The sequence below is a fragment of the Bradysia coprophila genome, unplaced genomic scaffold (assembly GCF_014529535.1).
Source record: "Bradysia coprophila strain Holo2 unplaced genomic scaffold, BU_Bcop_v1 contig_176, whole genome shotgun sequence".
NCBI classification, from domain to species: domain Eukaryota; kingdom Metazoa; phylum Arthropoda; class Insecta; order Diptera; family Sciaridae; genus Bradysia; species Bradysia coprophila.
The window spans coordinates 487508-512404 of record NW_023503442.1 but is presented as its reverse complement, the minus strand read 5'-3'; the positions used below and the strand labels follow the sequence as shown (position 1 = coordinate 512404).

Sequence of the window (24897 nt, the reverse complement as noted above, 5' to 3'; positions counted from 1 at the left end):
TTGAAGTGGACATATCTGATTTTTTGCATGAACATTATGATCCAGCTCGTAAAACAGTCTGGTTTAAAGGGATCAAGTTGGAGTCCGCAAACCAGCAAATCGAAAAAACTTACACTAAAAGACTGAACATTGACGTTGGCACCCAAAAGAGACTACAAACAATTACTACCAATAAAGGAGCGAAGAAAGAGGCGAAAAAAATGAACTCCAGCTGAAAGCGGAACTAATAGAAAAAAAGTTCCAGGAGGAACGTGCTAAGCGAATCCTCGCGATTGCGCAAGGAAGCACAATGGACAGTACTTAAACAGACTAGAGAAAATTCATTTCTGTAAAGTTTATGATCAATATATTGCGTTGCTAAACACAATTCAAGACTATTTATGAAATTTTTACGAAAATTATTGAAATCCGTTGTCGTGATTCCTAATTGTTGCCCATAAGATCAAGCTTTGCCAGCGCCTCAGGATTATACAAATCCTGATTTGTGGTTTGAGTAGAGGCAATCAACTCCTCTAATTGCTCGGATTCTGCGTTAAATTTGGTTGCCTTTTTGTTGATTTCTTTTACAATATTCTCGCACTGTTTGTTCTTTTTCTTTAGGACTGCTAGAGCTGCTTTCATATCAGCGATTTTCATTTTCAGAGTTTTATTTTCTTCAAATAATTTCGTGTTGCTTTTCGTTAAATCTCTAGTGCGTCTTTCAGTATTCTTCTCTGGAAACTCGAACGATCGACTGGTTGAGGTAGTCTCAATAGGTTTGCTTGGAGATTTCATGAACGAAGAATTCGATTCATATTCCTTCGTCAATTCTTCATGAGCCTTTTTGTAAAATTCCACGTCTTTACCAAGCTGACGATTTTCTCTGACCAGGGATTGATTTTCTTGGACGAGTAGTCGTTTTTCAATTTTGAAGACACTGATTCGAGTTTCTTCAGTTACAACCACCTCATCAGCAAACTTTCTATGAAGTTTCTTTTCCTTATCAAGTGACTTTTTTAGTTGCATGACTTGGTCTTTCAGCTGAATATTTTCATATTCAATTTCATTTAATGCATCGGAAAGCTGAATGTTTTCAGTTTCCATATTTTCTAGTGTTGACTCTATGTCCACTTCCATTGTCGATATTTCTTTAATTCTAAATTAATAAAAATAGTTCAATCTAGAAAAAGGTATTTCTGGAATAGATTATGTCATTGTGTTACCAAGGTGTACGATGATTAACTTGCGATATATTGGTGATCTGGTGAACTGCTTTTACTTTCCCAAAAATTGTACAAAAGCTTTTTTAAAGGCTGTTTTAATCAGACAAATATTTTGAAGGTTAATTTTTCCTTAATCAATAATTCGTATGGTCGTTTAGAGGTGAGCGGGCTACCAGAAGTTGGCCGGTTATCGGGTTTCCAAAATTTAACTCTGATCGGGTTCGGGTTTTAAATTTAAATTTTTTAAAGTCACCGCGTCGAAGTGGATCTAATAACATTTTCAGGTGGTTAAGTGGAACTAACAATTTCGTTTTTCGCGGAAGAAACTTAGAATACTGTAACAAAATGAAATTAGTCTCAGTATTTTTCGGGTTATCGGGTCTCAATATCTTGGGCTTGGGTAGGTTCTGGTTCGGGCTTCGAAAGAAACTTCGACCCGCTCACCTCTAATGGACGTCACATACACACTGAAATAAAACAATTCTAAAAAAATCCTGGAATAACATTGCATTCATTTTTCATTACTCCATCAGTTGTCAAAACTATTGAATCGTTGCAGTACTTAAAGATGAAACAGACGTTTAAGTTTCTGTGTGGTTATTTTGAAAAGATACCATTTGTTTACGCAATCAAATTTGCGAAACATTCTTGGTTTTACTTTGAAGAATGTGATTTGCTTCTCAACCAACATCCTTCGTTGCCCGAAGAACTAGGATATCAAATCAGTTTGCTGGATGGAATGAGAACAATAGAAGTTCGTTTGGACGATACTGAGGCAAATATTTTTTCAATGGCAAATTCATTTTCAAGGGAAAAGAACTGAAAACCTGTAAGCTACTTTTTTGTTTCGTTTACATGACTAGGGAAAAATAGCTGAACAATTATGTCTTCATCAGTGATTCTTGACTCATTTCTCTGAGAAATGCTATCTTGCAAACCATTTAACCTGACCGTTCTTATAAAGTAGCTGCGGATACACAATAAGCAATTCTTGAAGACAAATAAGGAAAGGGTGAAAACAACAGAACAGTTATCTTTTACTGTCGGGAAAACAAACCCAGAGTACTTCTTAGATGAGTTTGAAAAATGTCGGGACGTTAAAGATGACAAGGACAAAATTTTCAAGATTCGAAATTTTGTTCCCATTGAACACCGAGGTATACATACCAGCAATTAAACATTGTCAATTTTTACATTTACATTTACAACGAACAAGAAAAAGGAAATATGCATCGATTTCCAAAAAGAACCCGACCTTCAGACATTCGTTAAAAGCAAATTGGCCAGTCTCGAAGCCTACATGACTCTACCTTTTATCAATCAGGTTGAGATCATGTTGCTTGATTTACCGATCGAAGTTGCCAACCTTTTTTTGGTAAATCGAAAGGTGAAAAGCAACACGAAAAAATTGTTAAAGTTCTGTGACACCATCGATGATGTGGTGAAAAAAATGAACAAAGATCCGGTTAAGGAAATTGAAATTGCTGAGCCGGTAGCTCGAATGGAAACATTCCATTTCGATGCAAACTTACCATCTAACCACCTAAATTCAATGCCATCAACTAGTAGTGGTCGTCGTGGTGTAGGATGGCTGGCGAAAACAGTAAGTGAATCGGAAAACACAGACGAAGAATCAGATATGATTTCATCAGAACCAGAATCTGTCGGGGCTCGTAAAAAAGTGAGAAAAGAAACTAATGCGGTCAGTATTCTGAACCCTATTGATGAAAACTGCGAACTAGATCTCGAGTCAGATGTTTCAATATCGACTCAATCAACTCGATCAACCAGATCTACTCGTTCTACGCGATCTGCACGATCTACACGTTCAAAGCCATATTGATTTCCGCAGGTAAATCTTGTACCCTGTACACATCTTGTTGTATAATTGCACTATATTAAAAAGTTATTCAAAACGCAAAACTGTTTACTTTCATTTAGGTTTCCAGACTTATTTACGAAGACAATTTCTGTTTTAACTTGCTTTTGTAGCATTCACAATAAACCGATAGTACTAAAAAATCCATATTTTTCCAAAGTCATAGAAGCTTGCTTTTATTTTTCTGTGATTCGACAAATAAGCATGAAATAGAGATGTCTCTATAAGCATTGAGTTCAGGTGTTAACGTAGAAATAAAACCTCTCCAAACTCCACACTTGTCTCATGTAGAATGACAAAAACTTTAATGTTTGAGTATTATCATATTCTCACCGTGTTTACTTTCTATAATAATTGCAAAAAATAAAAAAAACACAGCTGACACCTATTTTGACAGAAAGAAAAATAGGGTAAACATGCCTTCGATTGTGCGAAAATATCAAGTACAAAATCAGTACATAAAGAAAGCTACGACAACTCTAATATTTATCAATTTACTTAAGATCAATATGAATCCTTTATTACATCAGCATTAGTACAAATCTGTCAATTTTTTAAACATTTCTCATCCTCACAATAAATAAAATATTTCATCCATTTTGTCTTCCGCTCTAAACGTCCCCATTACAGCTGCCGCATTGCCTCGTTGAATAGCTATGCTCACTCTTTGTTGAAGGAAAGCCCTAGACCTTGGCTCGTTTGTTCTGATAGCGATCATTTTGCTCAGAGTGTTGAAGAAAATTAAGGCCTCACTGCCCCACGCCCCAAATGGGACGAAAATGTAATCGTTGTTGATGAGCGAGGCATATTTCAATGTTTTTCTGTGTGCTTTGTCTTCGGCCGCTCCACCTGCTCTCGTTGCGCTGAATCTCAAGTTACTTGGAGCAAACGTGTCCGTACAAGTTGCGTCCCAAATCAAAGTGCTGCCTCTTGACCACGGGATAAGTGTCATGCCGTCCACACGTTTACCATCTGATCGGGACAGACCAGGTGGTTCCAGTTTCGCTGGTATATCTGCTGACACTAACGCTTTCTTAATGATGCTGTTGAGCTCTGAGTGTGTTGCATGTCGAGATACCATCTTACTTAAGTTGTTTATCTCTAGACATTCTATTGAAATAGATCAAAATATCATCTTTAACCTCTTTTACGCATCATCATGTCCGGAGCGATAGCGGAGGACTTGACGCAGTCTAATTTCCAAAAAAAGAACGAAGAAATTTTTTTGAGACGCGGCAACTATATATAGGCGAGAATTTAAGTTTCTTTCCTTTGGCCTGTACCACAAATCCTATTCTATCTTATTCGCGCTTCAAATACGAGCAAAACGAGCTATCACTCGACTATGTAACTTTAAAATTGCCGGAGATACATCGTTTTGAAGTTGGTCATTTTGATAGAAAATGCACCAAATTAACGTTTTCCAAACAATCAAAATCTTTCAACTTACTCTGTATGTTTCTATCTATCTGTCTATCTATCTGTCTATCTGTCTGTCTATCTGTCTATCTATCGACGGTCGATCTCGGAAACTAGTCAGCCAATCTCCATGAAATTTTGCAGGAACCTCAGGGTGGGCATAAAAATGAAAATGTGATACGCCATTACCCCAGGAAAAACCAGAATTTTGTTTTATTGACCTCGAAGTGGTTTCTGAGTGTGGTTTTCGAGGGTCGGGAACGCGTTTTCGGGTGTAGCTTAGCTGTATTGAAACCTACAGAGGCGTGCAACCCATCAAATGAAAGGTATTCGTAACACGATTCGAACAAAAAAATAATTAAAAAAATCAGGGCAGATTCGTTGGAGCTAGAGTGATTAGAGTGACCAAATTTAGAGCTACTCGAGCGTAGGATGAAAGGACTAATATTTTTTTGGGTTATGAGAGATAGAGAATTACTTTCTTCGGCAAAGTCTCAGAGTTTTACGAGTAGAACAGAGGGGCATATGTGAAAAATGTCGAAAGTTGGAAATGGGTGGGTCAATTGGGGTTTTGGAGATATTTCTTGAATGGTGGCAGATAGAGAGTTACTTCCTTCGGCAAAGTCTCAGAGTTTTACGAGTAGAAAAGAAGGGCATTTGTGAAAAATGTCGAAAGTTGGAAATGGGTGGGTCAATTGGGGTTTTAGAGATATTTCTTGAATGGTGGCAGATTTTCGTCAAATTTCGAATTTCGTCAAATTTTCGATTTTCGTCAAATTTTCGAATTTCGTCAAATTTTCGAATTTCGTCAAATTTTCAAATTTCGTCAAATTTTCAAATTTCGTCAAATTTTCAAATTTCGTCAAATTTTCGAATTTCGTCAAATTTTCGATTTTCGTAAAATTTTCGATTTTCGTAAAATTTTTGAATTAAAACTGTAAACTGTTATAAAAAGCAGTGTTGACTACACTTCTAAAACGACTGATATCCCAACAAAAATCTCTTCGAGAAAAGTGTGACGCAGTCTTTGAAATACAATTTCTAAAATGAATGATATCGCTAGAGTTGACGCTTTCAGCTTCGTTACGCAAAAATTAAATTTTACACCCAATTTTAGTTCAAACAAGCTGGCTTAGTTTTTCTCATCATCTGCCAAATAATTTTTACCAAAAAAAAATTTGACTGGAAACAACCAAAATTTTACCAAAAAAATCTGCGTCGCATGCGGCAGATAAATTTTCTTGCTGATCTGTTCCTGAACATTTGCCACTTTGCGACGCAGATTTTTTTGGTAAAATTTTGGTTGTTTCCAGTTTCCAGAGAGAGTTTCTTTTAACAGAGAAGTAATTGGTTATGTGTGGGGGGTTTTAGGAATCCCATATGTGGACTTCTATATATATCTATATACAGCTATATTGAGCAATATACAGTCATGTAGAGCTATATAATAGCATATTCCTCTGTGAAATGTTTATTTCTACTGAAATATAGGTAAATATAGCTGTTTAAATAGGAATTTATGAAAGTTGACTTCGTACGGGGCTGTCTATATTGCCTCCGGCAATTTATTTGTTGATGATAGCAAGGCAAAGAGTGGATAATGCGAGTGATTTTAAAGCGCGAATAGCTTTTCAGCAGAGAAGAAAATGAAGTAAGAGAAATGAAGAGTTTCACAATAAAGGCTTTTGATACGAATAGGTGTTTCGTACGGGTCGGCGTTAGCTATGTTTTTTTCTCGCATCGTCTAATAATTTTTCCGGGGCAGAAAAGTGCTGAAATTACAGCGACTGGCAGATGGAGTGTTATCTGTGGCTGTGAAGCAGATGTAGAGTTGCTTTCGAATGTAGAGTTGCTTTCGAATGTAGAGTTTAATAGGTGTTTGTCTCTAATAGGTGTGTAACCGGACTAGCTCGCTAGGATGGGACGTGGCGCGTAGCTCCACGGGATGCAGACTAGTCATAATAATAATAATAATAATAATAATAATAATAATAATAACGTTTGATCCCGAAGAATCAGAAAATTGTGCAAGGTATTCCTACAGGCAATTATACTCGAAATATAAACAAAAACAAGAAAACAAGAAAATCGGTTATTTCAATATCCAAAGTCAATAAGAGTAAACCAACTGCTGAAAAGGAATCCGAAAACAAATATTACGAATGCGACGTGTGCAAACAGAGTTTCGCAACCATGAAAGGAATGAAAATTCACCGAAGCCGTCACGCACGCGAAGCAAATAAAAGTACAGCTGATAAAATCACATCGAGACTAGCCCAAAGGCCACCAATTCCTGAAAAATCGAAAGACATTAATAACGACCAATCAGAATTGGAATCAGAGAACAAGAAATGGGAGAAAATATTCGAAAATCATGAAAATGCTGAACAGTTTGATGAATCGAAATTCGATGGCGACATAGATTCTTATCTGGAATTTTTGTTCAAAGCAAATGAAAAATTACCAGGACCAAAACATCCAGCCATAAAATTTTATCGAATGAGACAAAAGAAGAAGAAAACAGTTACAACAGCTCAACAGTCACGATCATCCAATCCGCAACGGACCGATGCTAAGTCAAAACAACGTCGAAGAGACCAATACAGATACGATTTAACACAATATTGGTACTATAACCAAAGGAAAAAGGCTGTTCGCTGGGTTTTGAATGAAGGACTATCCAATCAGTGCAAAATCAAGTTAGATTTACTCGAAGCACATTTCAAAAAGATTTTCGAGCAGAAAAACGATAAAGTTTTGGATTCATATCAACCAAACGACTGTGCCGAAAATATTGTTGTTACTGAAGAAGATGTTACAAAACAACTAAAACGTATATCAATGGACACATCTCCAGGACCCGATCGTGTTTTGGTGAAAACTCTAAGGCAAATGAAAATAGCGAAATCCATTTCATCGATAACAAATTCAATGCTATCATCTTCGTTTGTACCGAACCGTTTACGTGAAGGTAACCTAATATTGATCGACAAAGGCGACGACATAAACGAAGTCACGAATTGGAGGCCAATCACAATATATTCAGTCATCCGAAGAATTATAGAAAAAGTACTGGACGAAAAATTGCGGCGTCAAATTCGAATAAACCGCAATCAAAGAGGGTTCGTAACCGGAATGCCCGGATGCCATATGAATGCAAAATTGCTGAATGCTTGTTTACGGAAAGCAAAGCGGCTCCGCGAAGATTGTGTAATAACATTCCTTGATGTATCGAAAGCCTTCGACAGAGTAGGTCATTTGCACATTTCACAAACATTGAAAGCACAAGGTGTTTCCAAAAATATGCACAACCTGATTATGAACCTGCTTACAAAAAACATGGTGTCAATACAAACAAGCGAAGGAAAATCAAAACCGATAAGCGTACAGTGCGGTGTACCTCAAGGTGGCCCACTGTCACCCATCATATTCAATATAGCAATCGATTTCATTTACAAAGAAATTTGCGACTCACAGTTTGCCAACATCAATGGATATCAGCTATCAGATGAATATGATGCGCTATGCTTGACAGGTTTCGCAGATGACCAGGCAGTTTCAATGAAATCTAAAGAATATGCCACCCGTTCAATTGATTTGGTGCAAGATCTGTTCCGAAAAATCGGCCTCGAAATAAACCCAAAGAAAAGCCAAGCAATTATCATCAAAAAAGGTAAACTCATTGAGGACAAAATTTTCATGTCGGACGGTAATGAAATCGTTAGTATCAGATCAGACGAAAAAGTTAGATATTTGGGTTGCTCCTTCACATCAGAGTTATTGTTCGAAGATTCGACAGTGGAGAAACTAAATGGAAACTTAAATAAACTATCAACATCACCATTATTAAAGCCCGACCAGAAGTTGAATATAATCAACCAATACATTTTCCCAACATTAATATATCCACTGCAAGCGGCTCCAATAAACAAAATTCCATCGTACGTGACAGAAGGCCTCGATATAATGATTCGACGAATAGTGAAAGAAATAATTGGACTTCCGATGCGAACAAATGACAATCTATTCTATGCACCGCGTAAACTGAGAGGCCTAGGACTTTTGAATTCGAGTTGGGAGGTCCATCTCCAACATTTCGCCATCGCAAAGAAATTGTCGATTATTGAAGACGGTCTATTCCACAATGTATACGATTGCTCCGAAGAAATGTCGAGTTGCATCACATCGCTTGGCGTTAATGGCGATTCGACAATAGCATTACGGAAAGCATTAAGACTGGCTTGTTACGAAAAATGGTGCAATCTCAAATATCAAGGTTCAGGAGTTATACATTTTCTAACTTACACTCCAAGCAACGATTTTATTTACAGCAAAAATACATTGTCATCATCGGAATGGACTGCAGCAATCAAACTCAACACAAATTACGCCAACCTGAACGGTGTACCTGGTAATGTCTCTTCTTCCAACCTCTGTCGCAAATGTAACAGAGAGACTGAATCAATCGCTCATGTAACTGGAAGTTGTCAGTCAAATACCCAGCTAATCATCGCTCGCCATCACAAGACTAAACGCGAACTTAAAACAATGTTAGAAGAAAAAGGCCATCCGTGCTTCGAAGAAGTCCACGCAATCGATTCAGATGGAAGGTCGAGATTTAGTGACATAATCGCATTCGATACAAAGGCGAGAAAAGCATATATCATCGACCCAACAATCCGATACGAAATAAATGATCTAGATCAAGATTCAAAAATTGTTGAAGAGAAGCGTGTGATTTACGAAAAGTGTGTTCCGTTTTATAAGGAAAAATACAAAGACAATTATGATTATGACGACTGGACCGTGAAAGGATTATGGTTCGGTAGCAGAGGAACGTTTGGAAAGAGTGTTTTACAATTTTTCGACCATTTCAAACTTAACAAGTCAAAATTAAAGTCAATAACCGAAGAAATTTTAAGTAATACGATTCATATAATCGATAATCACATTTATAATTAATTTAAAGAACCAAAAATTTAAATTCGACTTATCGTTAGCAATTCTAATATCTTTATGACCGATCGATATGCTGTGTATGTAAGCAACCTACCTTAAGTGGGCAGCACATTTATTGTTTCAATAAATATTCTTCTTCTTATTATTACAGTGAACGACATCTCAAATGTCTCACTGTCAAATTTTTCTGAGAATTTTCTTGTGTCATTGCAAATTCACAATGACATTTTCACATTTTTTTTCGTTTTTTTAATGTTTTTTAGTTTTCCGCGCAGTTTAGTTTTTAATTATTTTCACACTAATTGCAACAGTCGTATTTCGATTTTAGGTTTGGCTGGTGAACCGTACTTCATCCAAAAAAAAAAAAAAAATTGAAATCGGATTTACTCAAGATATCGACGTGACAGACAGAAAGACAAAATTTTTATTGCGGATCTTTCATCTATGAAAATAGGCAAACACTTTGCCCTTACCGTCTGCTTCACACGGCACCGTAATCCTATAAGCACCTTTGTGCTTTGGAATATCCGTTCATGAAGTCATACCATGTAAAATTTATTCTATGCGATGGATAGTCTTTATCTACCTTAAAAGAATAAATAGAAGAAGTAGAATAAATAGAATAAATAGAATAAATAAATAGAAGAAGAAGATGATGCAGAGGAGTGCGAAGAAAAAGAGGGAGGAGAAAGAGAGGGTGAACAAAAAGATGGCGAAATGAGTGAAAACAACAACAGCTGCATATTAATAAAATTTAAATCCACGAAAAAGTACGTTTTTACACTAATTTTTGCTTAAAATTTTTTTTTTTTTAGAACATTTTCGAAATCGTACTTCTAAACCGAATGGGGCAGCTTATAGATCATCCTTCTGGAAAAAGAAGTTGCAAAGTCTGTAAGAGTGAAATATTTCTTGCTACAACTTTCACACCTACTTCGAAAGGTTGGGAGCCGCCCGAAGGAGTTGCAAAATCTGTAAAGGCAAAATGTTTTCTGGTCGCATTTATGTTTCTCATGCTGCAAATTTGCCTCTTTGACGACAAGTTTATTTTTGACAAGAACTGAATCTAAAAATCTAAAATAAATGGTACCACAAAGAAATGGTTGATTTGCAGCGATAATCTTTGTCTGTATACTAAAATATAATATTGGTGGACCCGTGAGACGCCCTCCTCATGAATTTCTTACTAACATTCCACCCAATCTCAATATTTTTGGAGGACAGAGAAACCGTAAGTGACAAGTGAATATATGACTAGGGTGAATCAAAATCATTTGCGTCATATTAATTTCAGAGCACGAACAGTATGGATATGGAGGCTTCAAAAATACCCAGTCATTTGGTCCATCATCAGATCCAGCCAATTTCGTAGGCGTAAGTATCAACTGTATCTAGATCCACACTGTACATCAATTCTATATACAAAATGAAAGATCTTGATTAACAAAACTAACTCAATTTGTTGTATTTCAGAGGATAGTCACTACGCGCGTATTTCTTTCTAACAATCCGATTGATCCGGATATTTTTGGAGGTCACAGTAATAGTAACAATCGTGAGTATCAACGAAATTCAAAACCTCTCTTCACGTAACTAAAATTGTCTGGCTGCATATCAGAGCGCAACGCTTTCAATAATAACGATGCTGATTGTGGATCCAGTCCTAATGACATTCGTCAATATGTGCCATCTGATCAACCAAATAACGGAGGAAATACCTACAACAACCGTCTCCAGATGTTCTATTTCTTATCATGTCACAATTGTTTTGGTTTTTGTGCAAAATTTTTTTTCCCAACTCATAAGAAGGAAGAATTTGTTTAGTGTAAGATTAAAGCCTACTGGTACGATATCGCAGTCTCATATCATACAACCAAGTATACTCTGCAAGAAATTAGCTGAAGATACAGTTCGTGTACTGAACAAAATTCCATACTGCGTTTCTTTTGTAGTTTCAGCGAAAAAACGGCACCCCAATCGTTGGAGCTGTATACTGTACTCGATCAATCATGCGAATGGGAAAAAGAGACCGGAGAACAAGAAGGTGATGCAGAAGAGTGCGAAAAAAAAGAGGGCGAACAAAAATATGGCGAAATGAGTGAAAGCAACAACAGCTGAACATTAATAAAATTTTAATCCACGAAAAAGTACGTTTTTACGCTCATCTTTGCTTCAAATTTTTTTTGAGAACATTTTCGAAATCGGCAAAAGAAGTTGCAAAGTCTGTAAAAGTGAAATATTTCTTGCAACAACTTTCACACCTACTTCGAAAGGTGGGAGCCGCTTGAAGTAGTTGCAAAATCTGTAAAGACAAAATGTTTTCTGGTCGCACTTATGTTTCTCATGCTGCACATTTGCCTCTTTGACGACATGCGATTTACCCGAAATTCCTAACGTTTAGTGGCCCACGAACATGGCTATGGCTGGCAAGGTTCTTCTCAAATGTGCTCCTGACAAATGTACTGCCATCGCCATTCAAGAGAACCAAAGTGATTGCAATCCTGAAACCCGGAAAGGCAGATGATCGTCCAGAAAACTACCGCACAATTGCTTTGCTGTCAGTTGCATTTAAACTATTCGAGCGACTGCTGTTCGACCGTATTGCTGCAGATATAGAAAGATTGCTAGCAGCAGCTCAGGCCGGATTCAGGAAGAATCGGAGCTGTGCGGAACAGGTACTTTCCTTCACCAAGTACATAGAAACTGGGTTCCAACGGACAATAAAAACCGGGGTTGTCTTCATCGATTTAACTGCCGCATACGACACTGCCTGGAAGAAAGGATTTCTGTCCAAATTACTGAAGGCCATTCGCTGCCGGAGAATCGTCGACCTGGTTACCAATGCTCTTAGCGACAGACTGTTCCAAGTGCTGATTAACGACCAGTGCAGTCGTTTCAAGAAACTTAATAACGGTCTCGCACAAGGATCCGTGCTCTCGTGTCTCCTATTTAACCTGTATATACACGACTTGCCGTCATCCATCGCTCGCAAATTCCTGTACGCCGATGATATGGCATATGGCTATCAACATAAATTGTTCAGCGTAATCAATGAAACACTCACCAGGGATATGAATTCGCAATTCGAGAAGGGCGCCGGAACGGTGTCGGTGACTTAGGTGTTAATTCTCGAATCGTCTAATAAATTAGTCTCTGTGTAATTTTTTTATATAAAATTAAAATTTACGAAACTGAATTTGCCCTTCAATGAATTGTATTAGGAAGGTGTTTGGTTTGCCATAGAAAGATAAAAAATTGGTTCTGGACAAGATGGGGTCTGAGACTGTAAGTTACTTCGGCGAAATTGTTCCTTATATAGTGTTTTCTTTTTCTCTAATGCATTTCACAATAAAAAATTATTTGATGTTGCGAACATGCCAGTATAGCTCTGAAAATATTTCTTCTTCATTTGACGTATTTGCAAGTATGCTTGATTTAACGTTATCTAGACGGATATAGTTTAGTATATTGTCAGATGTTTGGTCATCATCCTTACAGAAGGAGCATTTTGATGAAGTGACGACTCCAATTCGAGCTAGATGTTTATATAATAAGTCATGTCCGGTTAATCTCCTGAAATTTGCTACATAAACCTTGCGTGTATATAACAGAACAAACTCAGCGGATTTGATGTTTTATAAAATGTAGCGAAGACTCTAATAGATTGATCTAACCAGATTTGACTTTTAGCGAAGTCGTTAATAGATTTCACTGGACTGTTAACGAAATGAAGCAACGTCGCTAATCCTCATGGGATCTGTCCTTTAAAAAAATTTAGTGAAGACTTCAATAGATCGACCTCACAATATTTTTCTTTTATATTAACGAAATGAAGCAAAATCGCTAAAATAGGTCGACCTTACCGGATTTGCTCTTTTACACAATGTAGTAAAGATGCTAATAGATCGATCTCATAGATTTTTTCCTTTTACGAAAAGTAGCAAAGCCTCTGATAGATCGACCTTACCGGATTAGTCCTTTAACAAAATGAAGCGGGAACGCTAAAATAGCTCGACCTCACCGGTTTTTCCCTTTTACGAAATGTAGCGAAGGCTCTAATAAGTCAACCTTACCGGATTTGCCCTTTAACATAAGTTAGCAAAAACGCAAATAGCTCGATCTCATTGGATTTGTTCTTAAACAAAATGTAGTGGGAACGTTTATAGCTCGACCTCACCTTTTCATGAAATGTAGTGAGATTACTAACCTTATCGGATTTGCCCTTTTACAAAATGTAGCAGGAACGCTAAAAAAACTCAACCTCACCGGATTTGCTCTTTTCCGAAATATTGCGAAGGCTCTGCTCTAAGAAAAGGCCCTCACCAGATTTGACTTTTAACAAAATGCAGCAGGAACGCTAAACTAACTCGGCCTCACCGGATTTGCCCTTTTTCCAAATGTAGCGAAGATTTTAATTAGTCCAATTAAGTGACCTTGAAGAATTTTGCCTTTCTTACGAAACATAGGAATCTAACAAAAGCGTATGCTTCATACATTTTGTCGTACACAGGGTTTGATAATCATAATTTGTTGAGCGTTCATTTCTTCTCTACATTTCTTTAACGAGAACTTCTACCGCAGATTTGGTCACAAAGTTACAAATGTAACAATCGCAATTCCTAAATGAAACCTAGAGTGATGGTTAGGGCAGCTATGCTGCCTTCTCGAATTTAGTTGTGAACGGTTGTGGACGCCAAGAAAAACTAGGTCCTAGTCGATAAAAAAAAGCCTTTGAAATCCGTTGAGGATTACTCGAGTTATCGTGTTATATCAAGGAATGAACAAAGTGTGACAAACATTTTAGAGGATTTATAATCCGTAAGACCCATAACTTTCAATCAAGTGAACAAGGAAAAGAGGTGAGAGAGATGAAGAGTTCCATATTGAAGCTTTTTGATACGGATAGGTGTTTCGTACAAAAACAAGGCATCAGAACAGTCGGAGCGTTTGCTGCGACTTAGCCCCGTACTACCCGTAATCCTATTTCGTCCGTAACCATAATACGTCCGTAGCCGTCATACGCCCGGAACCCTAATACATCTACAACCCTCTAATGCGTCTGTTACCAAAATGCAAGTCAAGTTGGGCATGGTCAAATTTACTGAAAGTGTTCATTTTTAAAATTGCGCATAGCGCAATTACGAAAGCCCGTACGAAGTACCTCTCAAATAAAACCAACAATTTACGACATTATTTTAGAAACCCCAAATTTTTTGCCAACTTTCCATTGGGTATTCAATTACCTCTCAAATGAAACAAAAACTAGCAAAATCGGTTGAGATTTACTCGATTTATGTGCAAAAAGCACTTAGGGCCGAGTAGCGGCCTTAGTCCAAGGGCCCAAATTTGAAACTTTTTTCGCCACGTTCTTTTCGGTATTCAATTACCTTCAATAAAAAACTAAATCTAGCAAAATCGGTTGAGATTTACTCGATTTATGTGCAAAAAGCACTTAGGGCCGAGTAGCGGCCTTAGTGCAAGGGCCCAAATTTGAAACTTTTTTTTGCCATCATTCTATTCGGCATTCAATTATCTCTCAAATGAAACAAAAACTAGCAAAATCGGATGAGATTTACTCGATTTATGTGCAAAAAGCACTTAGGGCCGAGTAGCGGCCTCAGTGCAAGGGCCCAAATTTGAAACTTTTTTTTGCCATCATTCTATTCGGCATTCAATTATCTCTCAAATGAAACAAAAACTAGCAAAATCGGATGAGATTTACTCGATTTATGTGCAAAAAGCACTTAGGGCCGAGTAGCGGCCTTAGTGCAAGGGCCCAAATTTGAAACTTTTTTTTGCCATCATTCTATTCGGCATTCAATTATCTCTCAAATGAAACAAAAACTAGCAAAATCGGATGAGATTTACTCGATTTATGTGCAAAAAACACTTAGAGCCGAGTAGCGGCCTTAGTCCAAGGACCCAAATTTAAAACTTTTTTCGCCATTATTCTATTCGGCATTCAATTATCTCTCAAATGAAACAAAAACTAGCAAAATCGGATGAGATTTACTCGATTTATGTGCAAAAAGCACTTAGGGCCGAGTAGTGGCCTTAGTCCAAAGGCCCAAATTTGAAACTTTTTTTGCCATAATTCTATTCAGCAGTCAATTATCTCTCAAATGAAACAAAAACTAGCAAAATCGGATGAGATTTATTCGATTTATGTGCAAAAAATACTTAGGGCCGAGTACTGGCCTTAGTCCAAGGGCCCAAATTTGAAACTTTTTTCGACACGTTCTTTTCGGTATTCAATTACCTTCCATAAAAAACTAAATCTAACAAAACCGGATGAGATTTACTCGATTTATGTGCAAAAAACACTTAGGGCCGAGTAACGACCTTTGAGCCCACCCAACAAGCCCGCGTTGCATATTACCCAAAAACAAGGCATCAAAACAGTCGGAGCGTTTGCTGCGACTTAGTCCCGTACGACCCGTAATCCTATTTCGTCCGTAACCATAATACGTCCGTAGCCGTAACACGCCCGGAACCCTAATACGTCTACAACCCTCTAATGCGTCTGTTACCAAAATGCAAGTCAAGTTGAACATGGTCAAATTTACTGAAACTGTTGATTTTTAAAATTGCGCATAGCGCAATTACGAAAGCCAGTACGAAGTACCTCTCAAATAAAACCAACAATTTACGACATTATTTTAGAAACCCAAAATTTTTTACCAACTTTCCATTAGTTATTCAATTGCCTCTCAAATGAAACAAAAACTAGCAAAATCGGTTGAGATTTATTCGATTTATGTGCAAAAAATACTTAGGCCGAGTAGCGGCCTTAGTCCAAGGGCCCAAATTTGAAACTTTTTTTGCCATCATTGTATTCGGCATTCAATTACCTCTCAAATGAAACAAAAACTAGCAAAATCGGATGAGATTTCCTCGATTTATATGAAAAAAAACACTTAGAGCCGAGTAGCGGCCTTAGTCCAAGGGCCCAAATTTGAAACTTTTTTTGCCATAATTCTGTTCGGCATTCAATTGTCTCTCAAATGAAACGAAAACTAGCAAAATCGGATGAGATTTACTCGATTTAAGAGCAAAAAACACTTAGGGCCGAGTAGCGGCCTTAGTGTAAGGGCCCAAATTTGAAACTTTTTTTGCCATCATTCTATTCGGCATTCAATTATCTCTCAAATGAAACAAAAACTAGCAAAATCGGATGAGATTTATTCGATTTATGTGCAAAAAATACTTAGGGCCGAGTAGTGGCCTTAGTCCAAGGGCCCAAATTTGAAACTTTTTTCGCCACGTTCTTTTCGGTATTCAATTACCTTCATGGGCAAAAAACACTTAGGACCGAGTAGCGGCCTTAGTCCAAGGGCCCAAATTTGAAACTTTTGTTGCCATAATTCTATTCGGCATTCAATTATCTATCAAATGAAACAAAAACTAGCAAAATCGGATGAGATTTACTCGATTTAAGAGCAAAAAACACTTAGGGCCGAGTAGCGGCCTTAGTGTAAGGGCCCAAATTTGAAACTTTTTTTGCCATCATTCTATTCGGCATTCAATTATCTCTCAAATGAAACAAAAACTAGCAAAATCGGTTGAGATTTATTCGATTTATGTGCAAAAAATACTTAGGGCCGAGTACCGGCCTTAGTCCAAGGGCCATAATTTGAAACTTTTTTCGTCACGTTCTTTTCGGTATTCAATTACCTTCCATAAAAAACTAAAACTAGCAAAATCGGATGAGATTTACTCGATTTATGTGCAAAAAACACTTACTCGCTACTCGGCCCTAAGTGTTTTTTGCACATAAATCGAGGAAATCTCATCCGATTTTGCTAGTTTTTGTTTCATTTGAGAGATAATTGAATGCCGAATAGAATGATGGCGAAAAAAATTTCAAATTTGGGTCCTTGCACTGAGGCCGCTACTCGGCCCTAAGTGCTTTTTGCACATAAATCGAGTAAATCTCATCCGATTTTGCTAGTTTTTGTTTCATTTGAGAGATAATTGAATGCCGAATAGAATGATGGCAAAAAAAAGTTTCAAATTTGGGCCCTTGCACTAAGGCCGCTACTCGGCCCTAAGTGCTTTTTGCACATAAATCGAGTAAATCTCAACCGATTTTGCTAGTTTTTGTTTCATTTGAGAGGTAATTGAATACCCAATGGAAAGTTGGCAAAAAATTTTGGGTTTCTAAAATAATGTCGTAAATTGTTGGTTTTATTTGAGAGGTACTTCGTACGGGCTTTCGTAATTGCGCTATGCGCAATTTTAAAAATCAACAGTTTCAGTAAATTTGACCATGTTCAACTTGACTTGCATTTTGGTAACAGACGCATTAGAGGGTTGTAGACGTATTAGGGTTCCGGGCGTGTTACGGCTACGGACGTATTATGGTTACGGACGAAATAGGATTACGGGTCGTACGGGACTAAGTCGCAGCAAACGCTCCGACTGTTTTGATGCCTTGTTTTTGGGTAATATGCAACGCGGGCTTGTTGGGTGGGCTCAAAGGTCGTTACTCGGCCCTAAGTGTTTTTTGCACATAAATCGAGTAAATCTCATCCGGTTTTGTTAGATTTAGTTTTTTATGGAAGGTAATTGAATACCGAAAAGAACGTGTCGAAAAAAGTTTCAAATTTGGGCCCTTGGACTAAGGCCAGTACTCGGCCCTAAGTATTTTTTGCACATAAATCGAATAAATCTCATCCGATTTTGCTAGTTTTTGTTTCATTTGAGAGATAATTGACTGCTGAATAGAATTATGGCAAAAAAAGTTTCAAATTTGGGCCTTTGGACTAAGGCCACTACTCGGCCCTAAGTGCTTTTTGCACATAAATCGAGTAAATCTCATCCGATTTTGCTAGTTTTTGTTTCATTTGAGAGATAATTGAATGCCGAATAGAATAATGGCGAAAAAAGTTTTAAATTTGGGTCCTTGGACTAAGGCCGCTACTCGGCTCTAAGTGTTTTTTGCACATAAATCGAGTAAATCTCATCCGATTTTGCTAGTTTTTGTTTCATTTGAGAGATAATTGAATGCCTTTACTCGGCCCTAAGTGCTCTTTGCACATAAATCGAGTAAATCTCAACCGATTTTGCTAGTTTTTGTTTCATTTGAGAGGTAATTGAATACCCAATGGGTTTCTAAAATAATATCGTAAATTGTTGGTTTTATTTGAGAGGTAGGGTAGGCGTACCTATCCTCGGACGATTAACTTTTTTTTCGACTTTGTTTAAGTATTAAGCTTTTATTTTGGATAGTTTGTATTTTCATCAAAACACAAATTTAATTAAGATTCGTTTCATGTAAACTAATTAAATCATTTATTTCTGAATTATTTTTAATTAACACTTTCATTCGGCCGAACATGAAAATCCTATCGTCGGACACTTTTCTCTGATGCTCGGACACCTCTTCTTCAATGCGCGGACGCTAATTGAATTAAATAAGTTCACGGATTTTTTTCAATAAAATAAGAAAATTCAATTGTTAATCATTCAAATACACTAAAAATGAAGTGAAAACACTAAATTGAATAGATAAAACCATTTAAATTACAATTTACAAAGCATTTTTGAGTCACACTATTTTGGTACCATTTTCGGTGTATTTAACATGGCATATGTTGAATTTGACACTTCATATGTTTTCCATATAGTCCGACTACTGAATCAAAACCAAATATCCTGTTTGTATCAACCGGACACCCAAAAAATCGTAGAAATAATTGTTTTTAATCGTGTTTGAGTGAAAATAATATTAAACTGAACATTAATTAATCTCAAAAACAATAACACTGTGCAATATAAGTAATTTTCAACTAGAAAAAAGAATTGTTTTGATCACCTCACAAACTATTTTTCAGGTAGAAAATTACACTTTTTTGTACGTAGTGCCACTGTTTCAATGATTAAAATTACACAGTATTCTTAGTGAATCTAATTTTACGATCAATCGATAGTGAAAACTACAAATTACAACTGAAGGATAGTCATCCACAATATTTTCGAGCAAGAAGTTAATTAATTTACTTTTAATGTCAAAGTGTCCGAGCATTAGGGCGCGTCCGAGGACTGGTACGCCTACTACTTCGTACGGGCTTTCGTAATTGCGCTATGCGCAATTTTAAAAATGAACAATTTCAGTAAATTTGACCATGCCCAACTTGACTTGCATTTTGGTAACAGACGCATTAGAGGGTTGTAGACGTATTAGGGTTCCGGGCTTATTAGGGCTACGGACGTATTATGGTTGCGGACGAAATAGGATTACGGGTTGTACGGGGCTAAGTCGCAGCAAACGCTCCGACTGTTCTGATGCCTTGTTTTATTGCGGATTCGTTATCTATGAACATAGACAAATGCTTTGCCCTTACCGTCGGCTTCCAATTCAACATGTTACAAACGGCATATTAATCTTATAAGCCCCCAGTACTTCGTACGGGGCTAAAAATTCCCCGGAAGCAAAAAAAGCGTACAATTTTCTTTTTGTAAGTAAATATTTCTAAGTTTTGAGTATAACATCAAATACGTCGACAACAGTGAGGGCTTCCCGGAAGTATCACTCCTGTGATCCCGCACTTTTTCCACCAGCGCGTACGGGTCGGCGTTAGCTTATGTTTTATAGAAAAAGAAGAGTGGAAGTGAAGGTAGAAAAAATCGTATTCGTCGCCTGTATTTTATGCAAATGGAACCGAGATTATAAGTTCATTCACCGAAGAAATTTGATGGTTTTCAAATGAATACTATTAAGAAAAAATTATATTTTTTTTGGCTTTGTCAGGGCACTTCAAGCAAAAGTGGTCATAGTCTACAGCTGCCAAATAGAGTGCCAGTTTGTATGAAATTGGTTTTTACAGTGTTTTACAGTTGTATAATACATTGTTCAGTTTCAGTACCCTATTTAGAGTACCACTCATACTTGAAGTGCGTTGTTTTTGTCAGACATGAAGTGTGGTTGTCTAAAAAAACTTATCATCATTAGCATACGAAACCAGTCGGAATTATCATATCAATAGATTTTTTAGAACCGTAGAAAGTACTGGGGTCTTTTAGCTTTACGCATACGTTTGTAACACGTCGAATTGGACTCCCTGAGTAAGGGGAAACCTATTGTGGTTGTCCACAGATGCCAAATCAGCGAAAAAAATGTCCGTCTGTCTGTGGGTTCTCTAACTTGAGTAAAACGCATCCGATTTTGAAAATTCTTTTTTTTTCGTTTGGTAATGTCAAAAGACAGGCTAAGTTCGAAGATGAGTGATTTTGGATCGACCCCTCCCGAGCTGGGGCCCAATAAGTGCTTTACGGTTTTTCGAAGATATCTCCGGATATTTAAACGTTACACTTGTAAGTGATACGTCAAATAAAAGGTATTTACAATACCGATCGACAAAAAAAAAGTTTATAGAAATCAGATGACCGACTCGTGAGTTAGACCCCTTGGTGTGAACTAGGTACAGGGCGCCAAGCAGTTTTTGCTTGTAGGGCGCCCAAACTTGAACATATTTCGTCTACTTTCGCTTTATTAGATAGGTATGGTACCAATCAGGGAAAAAAAAGTTTATGAAATTAGGTTCACCGTAGCGTGAGCTAGGTCTCTTGGAGTGAGCTCTTATCCGGCTACTCAGCCGTACAGTGAACGTGGAGTATTTTGTCAATATCTCGATTAAATTTTGACCGAATTTCATGATTTTTTTTGTTTGAAAGGTATTAACGAATGTAAAGTGTCAGTGCTATTTCCGGTCTAATAACAAAATGGCTGCCGGCGGCCATATTGGATTTTAGTAAAAGTGATATAAAGTGTGGAAAATTGTACCTAGAGAGTTTCTGTTGACACAGAAGTAATTGGTTATGTGTGTGGGGTGTTTCAGGCATTATATATATGGACATCTATCTATAACTATATACAGCTATATTGAGCTATATACAGGCATATTGAGCTATATAATACCATATTCATCTGTGAAATGTTTATTTATAGGTAAATATAGCTGTTTAAATAGGAATTTATGAAATTTGACTTCGTACGGGGCTGTCTATGTTGGCCCGGGCAATTTATTTGTATATGATAACAAGGCAAAGAGTGGATAATGTAAGCGATTTTAAAGGACGAATAGCTTTTCAGTGGAGAAGAGTATGAAGCAAGAGAAATGAAGAGTTTCACACTTAAGGCTTTTGATACGAATAGGTGTTTCGTGCGGGTCGGCGTTAGCTATATTTTTTGTTAAAATCAAAGAAGTCGAGTTTTGGATTGCGATTCATTAGTGAATGGATTGTCTAAAAGTCAGCCGAAAAGTTTTCTTTGCTGAAACATCCGTTTTTGTGTGCGAAAGTACTGTCATTACATCAGAGCCCCAATCGAATTAGAGCACAATTGTTAAGGATCGCTGAGGATCATAAGTTGTTGAAGGTAAATGAAAGCTACCTCTTAGATCACCGATAACAAAGTCAGTCCTTCAAAAATTTTAGAATCGGGACACATTGTTCTGCTAGAGATAACAGTGACATCACTCCTAAAAAGGAATAATGGAATGGCATGCATGGGCGGCAATTTTTCTTTTCTCTATTCTCATACAAATCGATGACCGAAGGGAAATCGCAGCTTGCGGTGAACTTCAAACTACTCTGTACCCACAGATAACAAATGGACACGACACACACCGTTGGCCCTGGCACGCTGCCATCTATCATCAATTAATTGAGAACGAACCAGAATATAAGTGCGGAGGAACTGTCGTCAGTGTGCAGTTTATTCTAACAGCAGCGCACTGTGTTATGGTTGAAACTGAACAAATTTTAGTTTCATTGGGGCGACTTCGCTTGGATGCAGGTCCAAGCAGTGCTCCATTGATGAAGGTACCATTCCTTACTGTTTCGGCTATAGTTTTGAAATGAGCTGATACATTTGTACATACGCAGGTTTTCGCTATACTTACGCATCCAGACTTCAATCCAGATAACTTTGCACATGACATTGCAATTGTTACACTTGCAAGTGATGCCATTTTCAACAGTTACGTACAACCGGTATGCGTGTGGCAGCCATATGAAATTAATTTATCCAAAGTGATTGGTCAATCCGGTACAGTTGTTGGCTGGGGACTTACAGAAAAGGGTGTAACATCGAACGTACTTCAAGAGGCAAAGTTTCCAGTGGTACCACACTTTACCTGTCTTGAAAGCAATCGTGACTTGTTTGGACGGTACTTAACCGGTGCAAATTTCTGTGCCGGTACTCGAAACGGTTCGTTTAAAATTTACTCAAAATTTAGCGACCTTACGTCAGTTAATTATTTTGCGCGTTACATCCAGGCACGAGTGTCTGCACAGGCGACAGCGGTGGATCGATGACGTTCGAGGAAGATGGAAAGTATTACATTCGGGGAATTGTGTCAGTGGGCGCAAGCAAAATTAACCGAACCACTAACCAAGTGGAGTGCGATCCGATGCAGTATGCACTTTTCACAGACGTTGCACAGTATTTACCATGGATCAGGGAGACGGTCAGATGTGAAACACATCGGACATGTACATGGGAGTAAGTTAATTAACTTAGGCGTCAATTGACAATGATTGGTCAGTCAATTTTTCTCATAACAGTTACAGGAATGAAAACAACTTCCCCACATGCACAATATCTCTTCGCAAAGAAGAGGAGGAACTAAAATGCAAAATAATTTTTGACGACACTTTGTATTTAACTAATGTTACAACTCTACTTATAAATGTGTCGGGTGGCTTACCTGATGTGTCAAGTGCGGCCGACAAATTTATAAATTTGGACACGCTTCGTTTGGACAGCCTTGCATACATTGAGAGAGCCAGACTGTCTCCTTTTACGAAAATTTCAGTGTTATTTTTGACAACTCTTGATTTGGTGAAATTTGATGCCGACTTTTTTTTCGATTTAAAGAATCTGCAAGCTCTTAGTCTCCGTTTGTATGTGTTGGAAGTGTTACATGCCGAAATTTTCAAAGAGCTCGGTAACCTCAAAGAACTCCGGATACAATATACTAGAGTAAGAAACTTACCGGCCGAAATCTTCGAAAGACTTCGAAATGTCAAAGTTCTTATGTTAAGCCAAAATTACTTCGAAGTTCTGCCAGCGAACATCTTTCGCAACAATGAAAAAGTAACGGGTCTGGATCTAAACTTTAATTTCTTGAAAGAAGTCCACGAAGATCTTTTCTTTGGACTCACGAATCTCGAACAACTTCATCTGTCTGGAAACCAAATTGAGTATCTGCCATCGGGCCTGTTCCGTAACAATGCAAAATTAATGGGAATTGATCTAACTGACAATAAAATCAAAAAAATTAAAATTAACTTAGACACCATGCCACAGCTCTCCTTACTCGGACTGGAAAATAACGGTTGCATAAGTGAGAATTACAGTTTTGAAATACAGTCTCGTAATGAAGCGAACGAGTTGATTCGCAAAAATTGTACAGACTAAAAAAATGAAATTGACAATTGTGATGAATAAATGCCGAAAATGAGCGTAGTTTTTTTATTCCACAAAAACCTCAAAAGAGGAAGAGGTGACGCTAGTCCTCTAAATTAAACTTCCAAAAAATTTGATATCAGTTTTGGTGACGCATTCTGCGCTTAACGTAACCAACTTCAACCAAGAAAATTTTAACAACGAGAATTTGAGGCAACCCCTCAAAAGACAAATCAATCAAAAAATCCGATGGAAGTTAGGACGTGCCAGATGAATCATCTGTCATGCCAAAATTTAGGAACCAACTTTGGAACACCTCACTTATATCGAAAATAACACAAATCCATCAAAAAAACCGATGGAAGTTAGGCAGTGCCAGAGGAATTATCTGTCATGCCAAAATTTAGGAACCAACTTTGGAATACCTCACTTATATCGAAAATAACACAATCCATAAAAAACAAGGCATCAAAACAGTCGGAGCGTTTGCTGCGTCTTAGCCCCGTACAACCCGTAATCCTATTTCGTCCGCAACCATAATACGTCCGTAGCACTAATAAGCCCGGAACCCTAATACGTCTACAACCCTCTAATGCGTCTGTTACCAAAATGCAAGTCAAGTTGGGCATTGTCAAATTTACTGAAACTGTTCATTTTTAAAATTGCGCATAGCGCAATTACGAAAGCCCGTACGAAGTACCTTTCAAATAAAACCAACAATTTACGACATTATTTTAGAAACCCAAAATTTTTTGCCAACTTTCCATTGGGTATTCAATTACCTCTCAAATGAAACAAAAACTAGCAAAATCGGATGAGATTTACTCGATTTATGTGCAAAAAACACTTAGGGCCGAGTAGCGGCCTTAGTCCAAGGGCCCAAATTTGAAACTTTTTTCGCCATTATTCTATTCGGCATTCAATTATCTCTCAAATGAAACAAAAACTAGCAAAATCGGATGAGATTTACTCGATTTATGAGCAAAAAACACTTAGGGCCGAGTAGCGGCCTTAGTCCAAGGGCC

The 24897-nt window shown here is 37.5% G+C and overlaps 2 protein-coding genes across 2 annotated transcripts; one reads left to right on the top strand and one right to left on the bottom strand.

Moving 5' to 3' along the window:
* Positions 1-423: 423 nt before the first annotated feature.
* LOC119075087 (tropomyosin-1-like) lies at positions 424-1116 on the bottom strand. The gene has a single exon (XM_037181478.1). It carries the CDS (start codon positions 1114-1116, stop codon positions 424-426), a length of 693 nt encoding a protein of 230 aa, XP_037037373.1.
* Positions 1117-21906: 20790 nt separating this feature from the next.
* LOC119075065 lies at positions 21907-24074 on the top strand. The gene is made up of 4 exons (XM_037181460.1): positions 21907-22284; positions 22348-22672; positions 22741-22966; positions 23029-24074. Exons 1-4 carry the CDS (start codon positions 21955-21957, stop codon positions 23882-23884), a joined length of 1737 nt encoding a protein of 578 aa, XP_037037355.1. The 5' UTR covers positions 21907-21954; the 3' UTR covers positions 23885-24074.
* The last annotated feature ends 823 nt before the right edge of the window (positions 24075-24897 follow it).

What these genes read in the sequence shown, in the direction of transcription:
- LOC119075087 (XM_037181478.1), bottom strand. Translation starts at nt 1,116, where the DNA reads ATGGAAGTGGACATAGAGTCAACACTAGAAAATATGGAAACTGAAAAC.
- LOC119075065 (XM_037181460.1), top strand. Translation starts at nt 21,955, where the DNA reads ATGGAATGGCATGCATGGGCGGCAATTTTTCTTTTCTCTATTCTCATA. An exon ending in GCAGTGCTCCATTGATGAAG is followed by an intron (nt 22,285 to 22,347) that starts GTACCATTCCTT and finishes GTACATACGCAG; the next exon opens with GTTTTCGCTATACTTACGCA. An exon ending in CTGTGCCGGTACTCGAAACG is followed by an intron (nt 22,673 to 22,740) that starts GTTCGTTTAAAA and finishes CGTTACATCCAG; the next exon opens with GCACGAGTGTCTGCACAGGC.